The sequence below is a fragment of the Corvus brachyrhynchos genome, unplaced genomic scaffold (assembly GCF_000691975.1).
Source record: "Corvus brachyrhynchos isolate BGI_N302 unplaced genomic scaffold, ASM69197v1 scaffold90, whole genome shotgun sequence".
Classification (NCBI taxonomy): domain Eukaryota; kingdom Metazoa; phylum Chordata; class Aves; order Passeriformes; family Corvidae; genus Corvus; species Corvus brachyrhynchos.
The window spans coordinates 4,682,733-4,696,363 of NW_008236932.1; the positions used below are offsets into that span (position 1 = coordinate 4,682,733).

General features: G+C 35.5%; 1 protein-coding gene across 1 annotated transcript; it reads right to left on the reverse strand.

The window, feature by feature from the left end:
• Window positions 1-699: 699 nt before the first annotated feature.
• Window positions 700-12,324, reverse strand: UGCG (UDP-glucose ceramide glucosyltransferase). The gene is made up of 8 exons (XM_017728341.1): window positions 12,152-12,324; window positions 8,557-8,659; window positions 7,559-7,660; window positions 7,055-7,167; window positions 4,984-5,162; window positions 4,465-4,551; window positions 3,849-4,038; window positions 700-3,151 (listed from the first exon to the last, which is right to left on the reverse strand). The coding sequence occupies exons 3-8, from the start codon at window positions 7,617-7,619 to the stop codon at window positions 2,981-2,983; spliced, it is 801 nt and encodes a 266-aa protein (XP_017583830.1). The 5' UTR covers window positions 7,620-7,660; window positions 8,557-8,659; window positions 12,152-12,324; the 3' UTR covers window positions 700-2,980.
• Window positions 12,325-13,631: the final 1,307 nt, after the last annotated feature.

The following is a 13,631-nucleotide window of genomic DNA, read 5'->3' on the forward strand; positions in this document are numbered from 1 at the left end:
CACCTGCAACTACAGAATAAAATGACAACATTATTTAACAGTAGGCAGGAAAGTAATAAAAGCACTGAAGAAAGAGGATTTAAGTATTGCGCTGTGTGGCTGCAAATGTACCAAGCACAAAATACACCCAGGACCATTTAAGTTCCTATAAATGGTTTTCAAGTGATTCCAGCGGTGTTTGTTTAAGCCATGCATCCAGGACTACAACAATTCTTTCATAAGCACAGTCTCTTACTAAGCTTCACATGATCTTCAAAAATGGTAGGGAAGAGACAAAAAAAGTCAAGTTAGATGGCAGAGCAAGTTCAGAATGCTTTCTAGTCAGTGTACCTGAAAGCAAAAGATCAATACGACATCTTGATGTTAACATGTTTTGTGGCAAAGATATAATCTCTAAAATCAGAATCTAGCCTAGTTACAATAAATAGGGAACTATGCTGCTCACTTGTAAAATTTTTGTACACTGAAGTTGTTCTAAAAAATTAAGGATAACTAAAAATCAATTTAGCAAATGTGAGTTAATTTCAGTCAAATATAAAATCCAAAAGAGATGGTGCAGTTGTAAAAAACTCAAAAGAAAGGCACATCCCTTTACTGCTGTGAAGACTAATTAGAAATATAATCTAACAAAACTACAATAAACACTTAAAGCTGTCACATTACAGCATCATTGAAGAAAGGAATAAAGTACTCCAAACAGATTGTATTCAAAATTTATTTTTAAATAAAGGAATAAACAAGACAATTATTTTAAATAAACATGGTATATTATACACAGCTGTAGATCAACATAACTTTACATTAGCTGTTTATAACTTTTAAAAGTTCTGTTGCAGCATTGTCTACGACATTTGACACTGTTGGTTTCCATTTTATCATCAACCAAACAATATCCAAATGAAACCATTTGCTTAAGTGAAGCTTTATTTTTCACAGCCAAAAAATGGCTCTACTAATACCAAAGCACCTGTTAAACAATTATCCCCACCTAGTTTTTTAAACGGAAGTCTGTTCAGCCTTTTTTTTTTTTTTTGGTTCTGTTCCATTGCCTGCATAGAAATCAGCAAAAAGCTAAGTAGCAAGCTAAGCTCCACTTTAGCAGTGCAATGAACGGCATCAAACTTCATGAAACAAATGAAGATACATTGTCAGTAAAAGTCAACTATGTCAAAAATAATACTAAAAAAAGATGCTTTTGTGGGTCACAACTAGACTATGTTTCAGTGTAAAACTTTCCTCAGGAAAAGTGTTTCTTCCTGATTCACATGAAAAGAATGAAGCATGTATCACAAGCCTTTGTTCATACAGAAATGCCCATTAAAAAAGTTTCATGTTACCATAAGGCAAAAGAGATATTAAGGTGGATGAAGCATCTTGGCCCAGAGTATGTTTTACAACAAATACATACACACTACACTTGTGTAGCATATGATGGGTAAGGGATTGGCTCAGTAAGGTAAAAAGTCCATTTTTATAAATACATGTCATTATTGCTAATATGCTACACATCATCATCCAACTTTTAAAGCTGCTTCGTTGACATAACCTTGTAATTAGCAGCTCACGTTCATGGTGACAATTTGCTATTCCATATGAAGAGAAGTAAAGCAGCATAAATACAATTATGAAAACAAAAGGCTTATGCAACAGTCTTCTCTATCTTTGCTGTGGTTTTTTTTTTTAATTAAAGAGTGTTGAAAGAAAACAAGTCCAGCTCACCACAAATTAGGAAGTTTCACAATGAGGTTGAAAACCGAGCTACAGGGAACAGAGGGGGGAAAACCATGGCATGCATTATAATCTAGTCCTTTTAGTCATACCACTGGAATACAGAAGTCCAATTTAAAGGCTAGACTAACAGGCAAACAGCCAAGAGTAAACTTAGTTTGATATCTAAATTAAGACTACAGTTTTAATCAGTAACAGCAAATTCACCCGGCCCTTTAATATATTCACAATATCTACTGCAATTGAATACTTAATTATGACTAGTATAGGTATGTATGTTCACTTTAAAAAGATATTAAATACCTGCATCATGAAATTACATTCTTAAGACACTGTGTAAGAAAATAGCTCATGTGTGAAATGTTTCTGAAATGTATTTCTGCTCCCTTCTACCCCCTACTATGTCCCCCACACACAGAACACCCCCCACCCCCCCAGCGTGAAAGCATTCACTCACACAGAAAAACAAATGCCCCTTAAAAAAGGATGGAAGTACTGAGGGGATCACCTTGGCTAGTTACAGCACAGTGCTTAACAAGGTTCAAGACAGAACCAGATCAGACTTGGCCAAAAGATGCCCACAATACATGCCTGACCAGTAAATGCTTCCAACTCATTCCTATCAAACTCAGTCCACTTTTGGTTACTGCAATGATTAAAATATTCCCTATATACACATAAACACAAGACTCCAGGTTTACTTTAGTTTGTTTTTGCAAAGCTGTTTACTTTCTATTCATATTGTTCTGCAGCAACTACAAGAGGTAGGCATAAAACATTTCAGAGCTTCTTTCCCAAGGTCCCATTACTAGCTCTATTTAGTGGGATAGAACAAAAATCAGCTGTACCTCTGTGATTTTAATAGGTGCAGCCTTGTGCAATCCAGCTGGAAAATAGTTATGTGAACGCTAGATTCACTAGCCTTGCACACCAAGGAGTAAGAAGCTGTTCATATCCCGGAGGATATTTGTTTTAAAAAAAAAGTCTACTGCAGAGCATTTAAATAGAAAGTAGATGTCAGGACCAATTCTCCCTATTTTTATTTGTATATAGGAGGAAGGTACCATTTGGCCAAGACTACAAGATGTATTTTCACAGATGCAAGTGCCATGCAAAAATAAATTAAAGAACAGATACCAAACATACAATTAATAAAACTAATGAAGGTAGATTTTCTTGAAAGTATATAAACAACTTCTAGTACTTTTCTTTCCCCCTTCTCTTTTTGACATTCACAGTTACAAATGTGTGGCTATACATCAATAATTTCTTCTGCAGTGCCTCCACAACGTAATCGGTACCGTCCTGTCCTCCAGCTAATAGTGGGGTCCCACAAAGCAGATAGGAAAATATAAATTGTCATGGATTCTCTGATGAACCAAGCTACTGCATAATCAAGTTTTGAAAAACACAGAGCACCACCCTAGAAATAATAAAAAGCAAGGTATTTAATCATACTGATAATTCAAGAAATTTTAAAGTAAATTAAAATCTTTTTTGCAACTAAATCTTACAAAGCTTACTATGTAGGTTTACATATCAATAGCATCCTTCATTAAAAGCCAAGAATATTTTCTTGTTCAAGATACAATTACCCATATTTAATATTTTCTACAGCATCAGGAGAACAAATGCTGCTCTCATTTGTGACAGTTTTCTATATTAAAAGTTTTTTGAGGCCTTGGAAGTAGGTTACAGCTGTTCTCCTTGTCCATTATTAACAAAATTAAGTGAATAATGTACATATGAGTACACATACACCTCAATAAATATAAGACAAAGAGACAACTAAAATAAAATCCCACAAAGCTTCTGTTCTTGTACTGTCAAAAGAGCTTAACATTTCTGCATATGCCCAGGTAGAGCAGATTTGAAACATAATTATTAATTAAGGGGAGAGCTAAACTTCCAGAGCCTAGTTGGAGGCAAGTGCATGTAGGATACAAAATTACCACTTACTCCTTTTCATGCTACTATAACTGAAGTTGGAAGACTGAGAAGTAACAGGATTATTTCCTTCATGTGAAGAGAATTATTATATGGTTGTAATTACGCTTAGCTTTTTGCTGAAGTCGATGACAAAAAACTTTAGTAACCTCCTGGAAAACAAAATTACATACCTGAACACCTTTTAGCTGAATGTAGTCAAATATAAACCATGCCAAGCAGTGACACATGAAAAATACCATTATATCCCATCTAAACACATGATGAGCTGCCCATCCAATAACTAGACTGGCAACAAAGCACTCTGAGATTGGCTCACAAATTATTGTGGCAGGCAACATATTAATTCGTAGTTTGGCCCACCTAGAAAAGACAAACAAATCAGTTTTGACTTTGCATTATTCATTACATCCTCCTCCCCCACCTCACCAAATGAGCCATCATGGTATTTTCTAAAATGTTAATCTCATTTAATTCACACCTCCAAATATAATACTGAAAAAACCCTCCCTTTCAAAGATGCTATGGATAGCATTTAAAAAGTACTGAGGACGAGGTGTTTTAAATTTTTTTTTTTAATACCTGTATCAGTCATTCTTCTGCGAAAAATCAACACCTCTCTCCCAGCACTAACAAAGAAGCATGCATCAAGCTGTGCACTGAACTTTAGCACACTGGGCATTAGACCAACTTAGCTCAGAAAACGTATTGCCTTTCATTATCAGGTCGTCCCCATCAGAAGAAGGGGGCAGGGATGGGTGGGAGAGGAAGTAAAGATCAAAATCTTACCTGATCATTCTGGACTGAAACTGAGAAATAGAATATGAACCAGAGTTTTGCATTGCAACTTGCGTGGCCATCGCAAATTTCCAGCCCCTGAAAAAGGAATTTGTTACTATAAAAATGTGGAAATAACAGATGCAAAAACCAACTAGATAACAAGCACACCAGAATTTTATTAGGCTTGAGAAGTTTCTTTGGCACATGTGCCATATTACAATGGGTGTAGGCAAAAAAAGGAGAAAGTATTTTATCAAGACTCTTCTTTGGAAAAAACCAAATACTTAAACCAAGTTCTGAAACTTTTCTCTAACGGAATTGACAATGACATGGCTTAATTATTTCTGAAGAACTATACTGATAGGACAAAGCACATGGCATTAACATGTTTGCTACATATATGTGAAGCTGACACAAACATGTATACTTACAGTATGTGTCACGTGTTTTGAAAAAATCCAAAAAGCAAACAAAAAGAAAGATTTAAACTACACTTAAGGAAATAAGCTTACTTCAGAGTCATCTTACCGGTCAGCTATAGCTTTGGCCATAAAGTAATCTTCAGCAATATACTGTGCAAAAGCTATCAGTCCTCCAGCTTGGTCCAAGACGTCCTTCCTCATCAAGCATGACATTCCCGTTACACACTTAAAGCCAGTTAAGTTGGCTGAAATATATGACCTTGGATGTGAAGTTCCAAAATAGACCTGCGAAAAGAAGAAAAGGCATTTAAAGCTCTGTAAGTACTACACTGACTGGTTTTCCTCTGAAAACATATGCAAGGTAAAAAACACTAGATGTGGCTAATTATCATGGTGTATTTGGAAAGACCTTTAATACCATTCTAAGAAACCTAGTGTATCACCCAATCTGAGAAATCTATTGGTGATATTGGTTGTGTTTTTGCAAATCTATAAGCAGGTTTTAAATCCACATACTGAACTACTGCACTTCATTTTGTATTTCATTTCTAATTTACTGAGGTTTTTCTCAGGGAATATATGTACTAAAAGTCTATTAAGTAACAGACTAATCGCTAGGATTAATATATTACGTGGTGATAACTAACAGACATGTTCTCTCTTTTCTCTTGTGCAAATTAACTGCATTCATGCATACATGTTCTTAGAAACTTACTATATGGCTCTACAGAAGCATGGGAAATTTGTTTACTTACATTTGCAAACAAAGACAGTGAAGAAAAAATTCAGACTGCGAGCAAACTTTTTTACAAGATTCAGCAACTTAGAACTAGGAATGACCTACAAAACAACAGAGGGAACGAGTGCTAGTGCCTCTCGCTATTATTTAGTGTAGACTGCCTTCACACTGGTACCATAACCCGTTCAAGAAAAGGCATGCTCATCTTGCAGTATACTGGATCAGCAGGCAAAAAGCTCTTCCAGGAATACAGAAGCAGGAGTTGTAATTTTTGCTTTAACAAGTAGCAGTACTAGGAAATTTGTGCTATAGCTCTCCGCTTTTCTCTTGTAAAAGGAAATTCAGACTTTGTATCATACAAAAAGAAAAAAAAAGAAAGAAAAAAAAAATCATCACAAAAGCATCCCTCACTCAGAGCAATGATGGAGTACTGAATTTACCACATTTTCATCTCTCACATTTCTGTCTTTCATCCCTATCAGTTAGCCTTGGGGCCAAAATGCCTTACACATGCCAGCTCCAAATAAAAATTGATTAAGCTACATGCCTTGAGACACAAGGAACAAAAAAGCAAACTCAACCTCTTCATTCTACCAAAGAGAGCTTACTAAGAAAGAGGAGGGGGGAGAATAGGACAGAGTAAGTGGTATGAAGATGGTGGATAGGAATCAACTTTTCACTTTCTCTTTCACTAAAATTATTATGAGACATGAAATAGCACTACAGAAGAACAAGGGTCAGAATAAACCAGATTTGGATCCTGCAACAGATGGAACTTCCTGGTAAAGAAAGTTATAGATGTTAAAAATTTATACAAACTCAAAAATGAATGGAAAAGTTCATGTAAGAAATCTGTTCTTACTAAAATACTATTAAAGATTAGTAAATATACAAGTCTGCTTTCTGCTTAGAAGTCTCTCAGCTGAAAATTGCAGAACATTTGGGCAGTATTACAGGAAAACAGGATATAAGCCTTGCTTTTGTTCTACTTTCCTCAAAGGCTCTGCTTGTAAATACTGCTGGAAATAAGATACTGTGTGAGCTGGACTTAGCTTTGACTTGTCATGGCCATTTTTGTGTGCCTCTTCAGACAGCAAAATAGAATTAATTAGTCTTTTCTGACTAAGCACTAGAAAGCATTCTTCAGTTAAGTTATTCAGTTTTTTACTAATTTTAAACATAAAATCCAAAATGTGTATCCTGTAATCTTTATTGTTTATATTGTAAACTTAAATATTGAATCAACAGAGAGCATTCCAGAGGAACTCTGAAGCATTTAGAAGTTATCCTACTTACCCTTAGTTTGAAGTGCAACTGCAGCTGAGAATAAACATTTCCTCAGTCAAGAAGTGCAAGAAGCACAATATGGCTTTCACTCAGCAAGGTTTTGCAAGCAAAAACAGAATAAAACAAAATACTCCCACAACACTGCACTCACCTGTTCAAGAGTAGCAGCAAAACCCTGCCTGTCTGCAACATAGGGAAGCCCATGGACCAAGCCCACTTTTTCAGTCATTTGATTGGCCATATCTGTCAGTGTGTCTGGCGTTACTAAGTGACAAACGAAAAAACAACACTTCATGGAACAATTCTGTCATTAGAAGACTGCTGCAGAGAGACACTAATTCTCACTGTATTACCAGTATCAAGAGTACATATGCTTTGATGCATAGTATCTTATAAGAACAGTTTCAGAAAAATAGTATTAGTGATTAACAATTATTATGACCAACAACGAATAAAACGGAAACGGTTCGAATACTTATTTTGAGTATTTTTAAAGGTATTTTCTCCTTTAATTAGAGGTTAAACTTTTATTCCACAAAAACATTTTTTTCAGACTTTTAACTTTAACTTCTGCTTGTATTCTCAGTTAAAACAGTCTCCAAAACCTGCTTACTTATGGTGAGGACAGTTTCACAGTCAGCACATACACACCTACCTCTGATTCCACTATCACAAATCCATATGAGATCATATTTGGCAACTTCATAGCCAGGCATCAAGTTATTAATCTTGGGGTTGATGCCAACCTTCTTGCCACCTAAAAAATACAAACATCATTCAGAAATAATGTATGGGGTTTTTTTGGAATTCAGATTCAATAACCAACATATTTAAATACATGAACTGAAGAAGAGTGAATGTTTACCCACCAATTCTTAAAGTCCACTTTTATGCAAGAGATTTATGTTTTAAGTATACCTTCAATCATATATTTTATAATTAGAAAAAGAAAAGGAAAAAATATTCAAATGCTTCCTTAAAATGGCAGGGTAACAAGATTAACTAAAGAAGCTTATTACTACATTATTGTAAGGGAAACATTCTTTATCTCTTAAGACTATGATTATGAAGATTATATTCTACAGTAATTTCAGCAGAAAAATAAAAAAGGAGCAGAATAAAGTGAGACACACTCTTTTACATCTAGCTTACAGACATGGTCAAGTTTATTTCGTATCAGAGAAAAAAAAAACAACTACATTTTACTACCTTGTTCTAATATCCCTCTCCTCCACTAATTCAAATATAAAGTGAAGAAAGAGCCCTACAGTCTAAGCAGATGAAAAAGGATTGTTGCAGGACCTCAAGCTCAAATACAGCCACCACTCTGAGTCACTTCCTGCACACTTAGTTCAGTGCAAAGACAGGATTTAAACCGTTGTTTTAAAATTAGGAGGAAAAATTGCAGGGGGTTACCCAAATTGTTCTTCCTAAAGTTTTCTTGAACTGATGGCACAGACTTACTACAAACTCACTTTTTAGTGCAAACCGGAGATTAAGCTACAGAAGCAACATAGGCTGAACAAGACAACTATTTATTTCTTCCAGTCCACATACACATGGAGTCTTCAACTCCATATAGAGTATTCTATATGGAGTTGAAGACCTATCATTTTACAAGTAAGAGTCCCACCTTCAAGTTGCACTGCTTACCTATAAACAGTCTAGCATCAACATTTGGGTATTTGCCAAGGAGCTTTTTGCACACATCAATAGCTGGATCATCATGATCTTGTACACAGAGCAGTACTTCATACTAGTAAAAACAAAAATGTATACACTCACATATATATTTACATACATACGGCTAATATCCACAAAGTCTACGAAATAAAGCTTAATAGCATAGTAAGCTAAAAAAATAAAGAGTGCTGTTATAGTATTAAAAACAAAGGAGTTGTTTTACAGCTAAATGAGTCTAGTATTTTAATGCACAGCCAAGTACTTGCAAAGAAAGTACTAAGGCTGTATCTCAGTAAATTCTTGTACTGACGAACATTACTTCTGCTGTTATTGAAGGGTTTCTATTAATCATAAAATAAGATGTTCTGGTGTACAAGGTAAAATTTTTTTCCACTTTCATTTTTGTTCACATATGAATCTTAAATCCAGTATTATATTCCATGAAATGACAGCACCTGAAACATTAAAGAATGATACATTATGACTGCATACCTCTGAACTACATCTTCCATTGCTTTACTTTGTAGATACATATGCAGAATAGAGTTGGAAGACAACCCACAGAGACCAATGTACATACATATGTACACCTAATCATACAACAAAACTCAGGAATATGCATATGTAACATATCTGTATTTTCCGCATTAATTGAGTAACAGTTGAAAAAACAACAAGTAGTATGGGAAAACTGTAGCTGCTACATGCTTACACAAGCTAGTGATAGTGGGTGAAGAAATAGCATTTTAAAAATCACTAAACATTGAGGCAGCTTTGAAAGCTTTGATAAAGGTACTTCTGCTTTTGCAGTAACAGCAAATCCCTTAAATACTTCTTACTTGATATAACCTTCTTTTTACCCTGTTAAAATTAGAGGTATTAGAGCTCCAATACAAAGACTAAAATACAGAAAATGCAAATTTCTGATCAAGATACCCAGAAGCCATTTTTACAGTCCAAGACTGAAAAATTCAATCAAAAGAAGCAATTTTCTTGGACCACATTTACAGTAGCTGCTGTAAATAAGAGTCCCAACTAGCAATCAAAACAGTTGTTATTCTCCGTTATAATATTTTATCACCTCACCAAACTTAGTTTTTGCTTACATAGTTTAGTGAAAATAATCTGAATTTTGAAAGCTGCCTATTGGCTCTATGATGACAAATTCTGATGTTCTTGTTCAGTAAGGGGTATACATACAACATTAGATACTAAATTAAATATATACATACTTCCAATAAAAAAAGGCATTGTCATACACAAAAGCCTGAACTACTCCAACTGCATTCAGAATATTGTGGAAATTTAAAATCATTAAGTGTTAAATGGGAATTAAGATTTGTTCTAGCACTACAAACTATCGGCAAATACCTCTACCTCTCAGAATGCAGACTCAAACTCAATTTGGCTAAGGAGCAAGCAGTGTTTGATTTCTACCATCTTATATCATGGAAAATGGATTTAAAAAGATGAAAGAATTGTCTCATTAAGCAGGCAGGTCCTCTCATCACAACAGAATCTTGACAGCCTGAACACCAAAGAAAAAAACAACTGAAGAAATTAGGTTTTTACTGAACATTAAAAGAAATTTTTAAAATAAAATTAATTTTCCTAGTCATTATATAATGACTCTTCAATCCACAGTAGCAATGACATGTCTTTATCCATATTCTCCAAGAAATTCAACAAGAAGTAGAACAGATATTTCAGACTTCAATATTTGAAAAGAGAAAAATTCAAAATAAATGGTCTTTGTATGCAGTAGCAAAGTAAAAAACTAGAAAATGTATGATGAAAGCAGAACAAACATGCTTATCTACACAAACATTACCATCAGGTTCATTTGGATTTAACACAAACAGAAAAACTTTTGCAAAATTACAATATGCACAGTAGGTGAGAACTGTTCACTGATAAAAATATTATGTGTAAGTCCTGCAGTTTTGAGACAGCATAACTGGATTCTATTCAAGAGAAGACTATTTCATGCATGGAGGATCACAGAAGAGAATCGTTAGCACTGTAGGTTGAATTCAGCTTCAGTGGGAAAGGTTTCAGATTAATCTTTCAGAATAATTTTTCACTGCACAGCTGAACTTTGAATACCAGGCAATACTGTTGTTCTAATTTTTGTGGTCAATCTTTTAAGGTAGTTCTATACAATAACTATAAAAAAGTTTTTTCAGACAGTTTGAGGACCCTGCTGGTACTGTCTAATCTGTGCTGCTGTAAACTGAAGCATTCAGATATGCATTTTCACTCTCCTTAGGAAAAGTATGATTATCTACTACTATCTGAAACTCAGATTTGTGTGGAGTAGCAACATTTTAAGATTATTACCCATGTGTTTTCGCAACCAAGGATCAAGACTACCTCTTGTAAAGCTAGATCCAACACAACTATTTTTTTGAATTATTAAACAAGTTTTATTTGTACTCAAATGTTTCAGCTGCATAATGTTTTAGTGTTCATTATAGGTCATATAACACCTTAAGATATTGCTGAAGATCCTTTGCACTGTTTGCAACATTGGCCTACACAGCACGCCTAAAGTATGCTTTAAAATGTGCTTGGCCACACTTTATTGCACTCTGTTGAGTTGAAAGGACTCATATGTTCATGTCTGAAGCTTTTCAAAAGGCCCAAAGCTTCACTACAGAAAAAATTTTCAACTTCTAATTAGTTCCAAATGCTAGGGATTTTTATTTGTTTTACCCTATCCACTTAGGTGTACAGCTTACACAAACCTTTGACCTTTTACAATTGAAACAGTAGTGTCAAATGCAGTTTTGAGAAGAATTGAGAAAAGAGTTTTTTTATTAAAGTTAAATTTCAAGTTTCAGAATTCAGCAGATACAAATACAGTAAAAAATGTATTCCTTTTCCCATCCACAGGAGGATACTTCAAATACTGAATGATATAGCGAACATTTGCAGACTTCTTTTAAGCTCTTTGGAGCAAGAAGAGCATCTGACACATGTATCAATTATACTGTTTATCACTTATATTACAAATTCAAACAGCGTTTAACAGCAAATGTGAGCTTTTTTTAACTATTTGCTTCCCAACACCAACCATGGCTTAGAGACTACCCTATCTACCAACAACCGGTGAGGTACACTACTTCATCATTGAGCAACTCATCATTGGATGAACCATCAGTAAGAACCATCAAAAAGTTTCAGGCTGTCACTTAAGTGCTCTCTTTTGGAGGATCTCTTACAGAGAAGTAGCCAACTGAGGAGGATTTCTTGCCTCTCAAGTGATCTTTTACAGCAGCATGAAACATTTTAATCTATAAACACCACAACACAGGAATAATGATTAAGCAAATATTAGTGGAGTGTAGAGTATATTTCATCCCTAAGCCTTGGATGTGTTCCTCAACAGACAGTTTTCCAAAAAGGAGTAAGTTTTGTTTGCAACATGTAAAATATGTGATTATACATTTTCTGCAGAAGGAAGAACAATCCGACACAATCAAGCAGCATAGTTCCCATCCAAGCTTCTCATATGACTTTTTGAGGCATAGGAGGGAAAAAAGACACTAAATAATATACATACTTTTGGATAATCCAGCTCAAAGAAGGTTTCTAGGTTGTTGATCAGGTTAGGATCCACGCCTTTTAACGGCTTTAGAAGTGAAACACCAGGAAGCTTGCTATATGGCTGTTTGTCCGTGGCTTTCTTATTGAGGTGGAGGCGTCTGTAATGAAAAACAGCGTAGAACTCCACTTAAGAAAATATGCTAAAGAAAGCCATTCAAAATACAGTCAGAACTAAGAAAGCTTGGGAGTTAAATTTGCTGGAAAAAGAAATAATTCTAGTTGTTGAAAAACAGCTATATTTCTATCCAATAGTTGATGGCAAAGTTGATGTCAACAGCTGATGTCAATGGCAATACCTAAAAAAAACCTTAGCATGACATGTAGGTTACATTCAGCTTTATTTAACTCATTAGATATTTCAAGATTAATGCATTTTGAGCAACAGGAATATAACCTTTTTTCAAACTGCAGTAGAGACAAGGTTCTTCTTCCTCCACAGCATTAAAACTCCTAGCATTATAACAAAATCATCATAGAAAACAATTTATTGTAAACAAGGCAAAAAAGCAAAAGGCTCAGGTGCTTTTTCCTGCTTCAAGTTCTTCACCATTTAGAGCAAACTGAAAGCACAGGGGAAACAGTTTATCCCACTGATAACTCCAAGAAAAGATTAAAAATCAATTAACAGTAGTATAAAAATCCTGACAGCAGGCTAGGTCAGAACCATAGATAAACTTTTACACACAATACCAGACAGTTACTGGTATTTCAGCAATGCATCAGAATTGTTTAGGTTTTAAAAAAGACTTTTAAGATCATCAAGTCACACTATTAACACAGCAATACCAAGCCCACAACTAAACCATGTCTCTAACTGCCACACCAAATATACAGAATGTGTTGGCAATAATGTCACAACTGACTAAAATCAATGCTTAATCGTACACTCCTGTGTAAATGAATACAAAATTCAATTACAAAAGCTTAATGGGAGTCAGAGACTGAATGTTATAATCTATGGCTTAAACCTCTTCATGAAGGACTTTTGCTTTTTATAGCAAAACTGTATTAAAAAAGCTGTAGAGAAGACACCACACCCTGAACAGGCCTTCTGACTGGGGCTCTGAACTGCTCGCTGATGGAGGTAAGATAGAGTAAACTCAGGTCTGGGGAGAGAAGAATGCATTCAAAGGGATCAAGCTTAACACCTTTGGAGTGGAGACCACAGCCCCAGGGCTATCAGCTGCCAGGCTCGCACAGACCCTCGCACCGAAGTAGGGGGAAGACAGGCCTTGGGCATGTGTTGGAAAAGCCTCTGGAGAGAGGCGCAGTGACCGCCCATCCTCCGCTGTGCAGAGCCCAGCTGAGGGGCCCCTTCACCCCGGGAAAAGCTTATCCACAGCAGAAGGGGGTGTCAAGACCCATCAAAGGCTCCCCCCCAGGGGTCCCCAGACCCTGCACCAGAGCCCCAGAGATGATGCAACAGACCCTCAGTG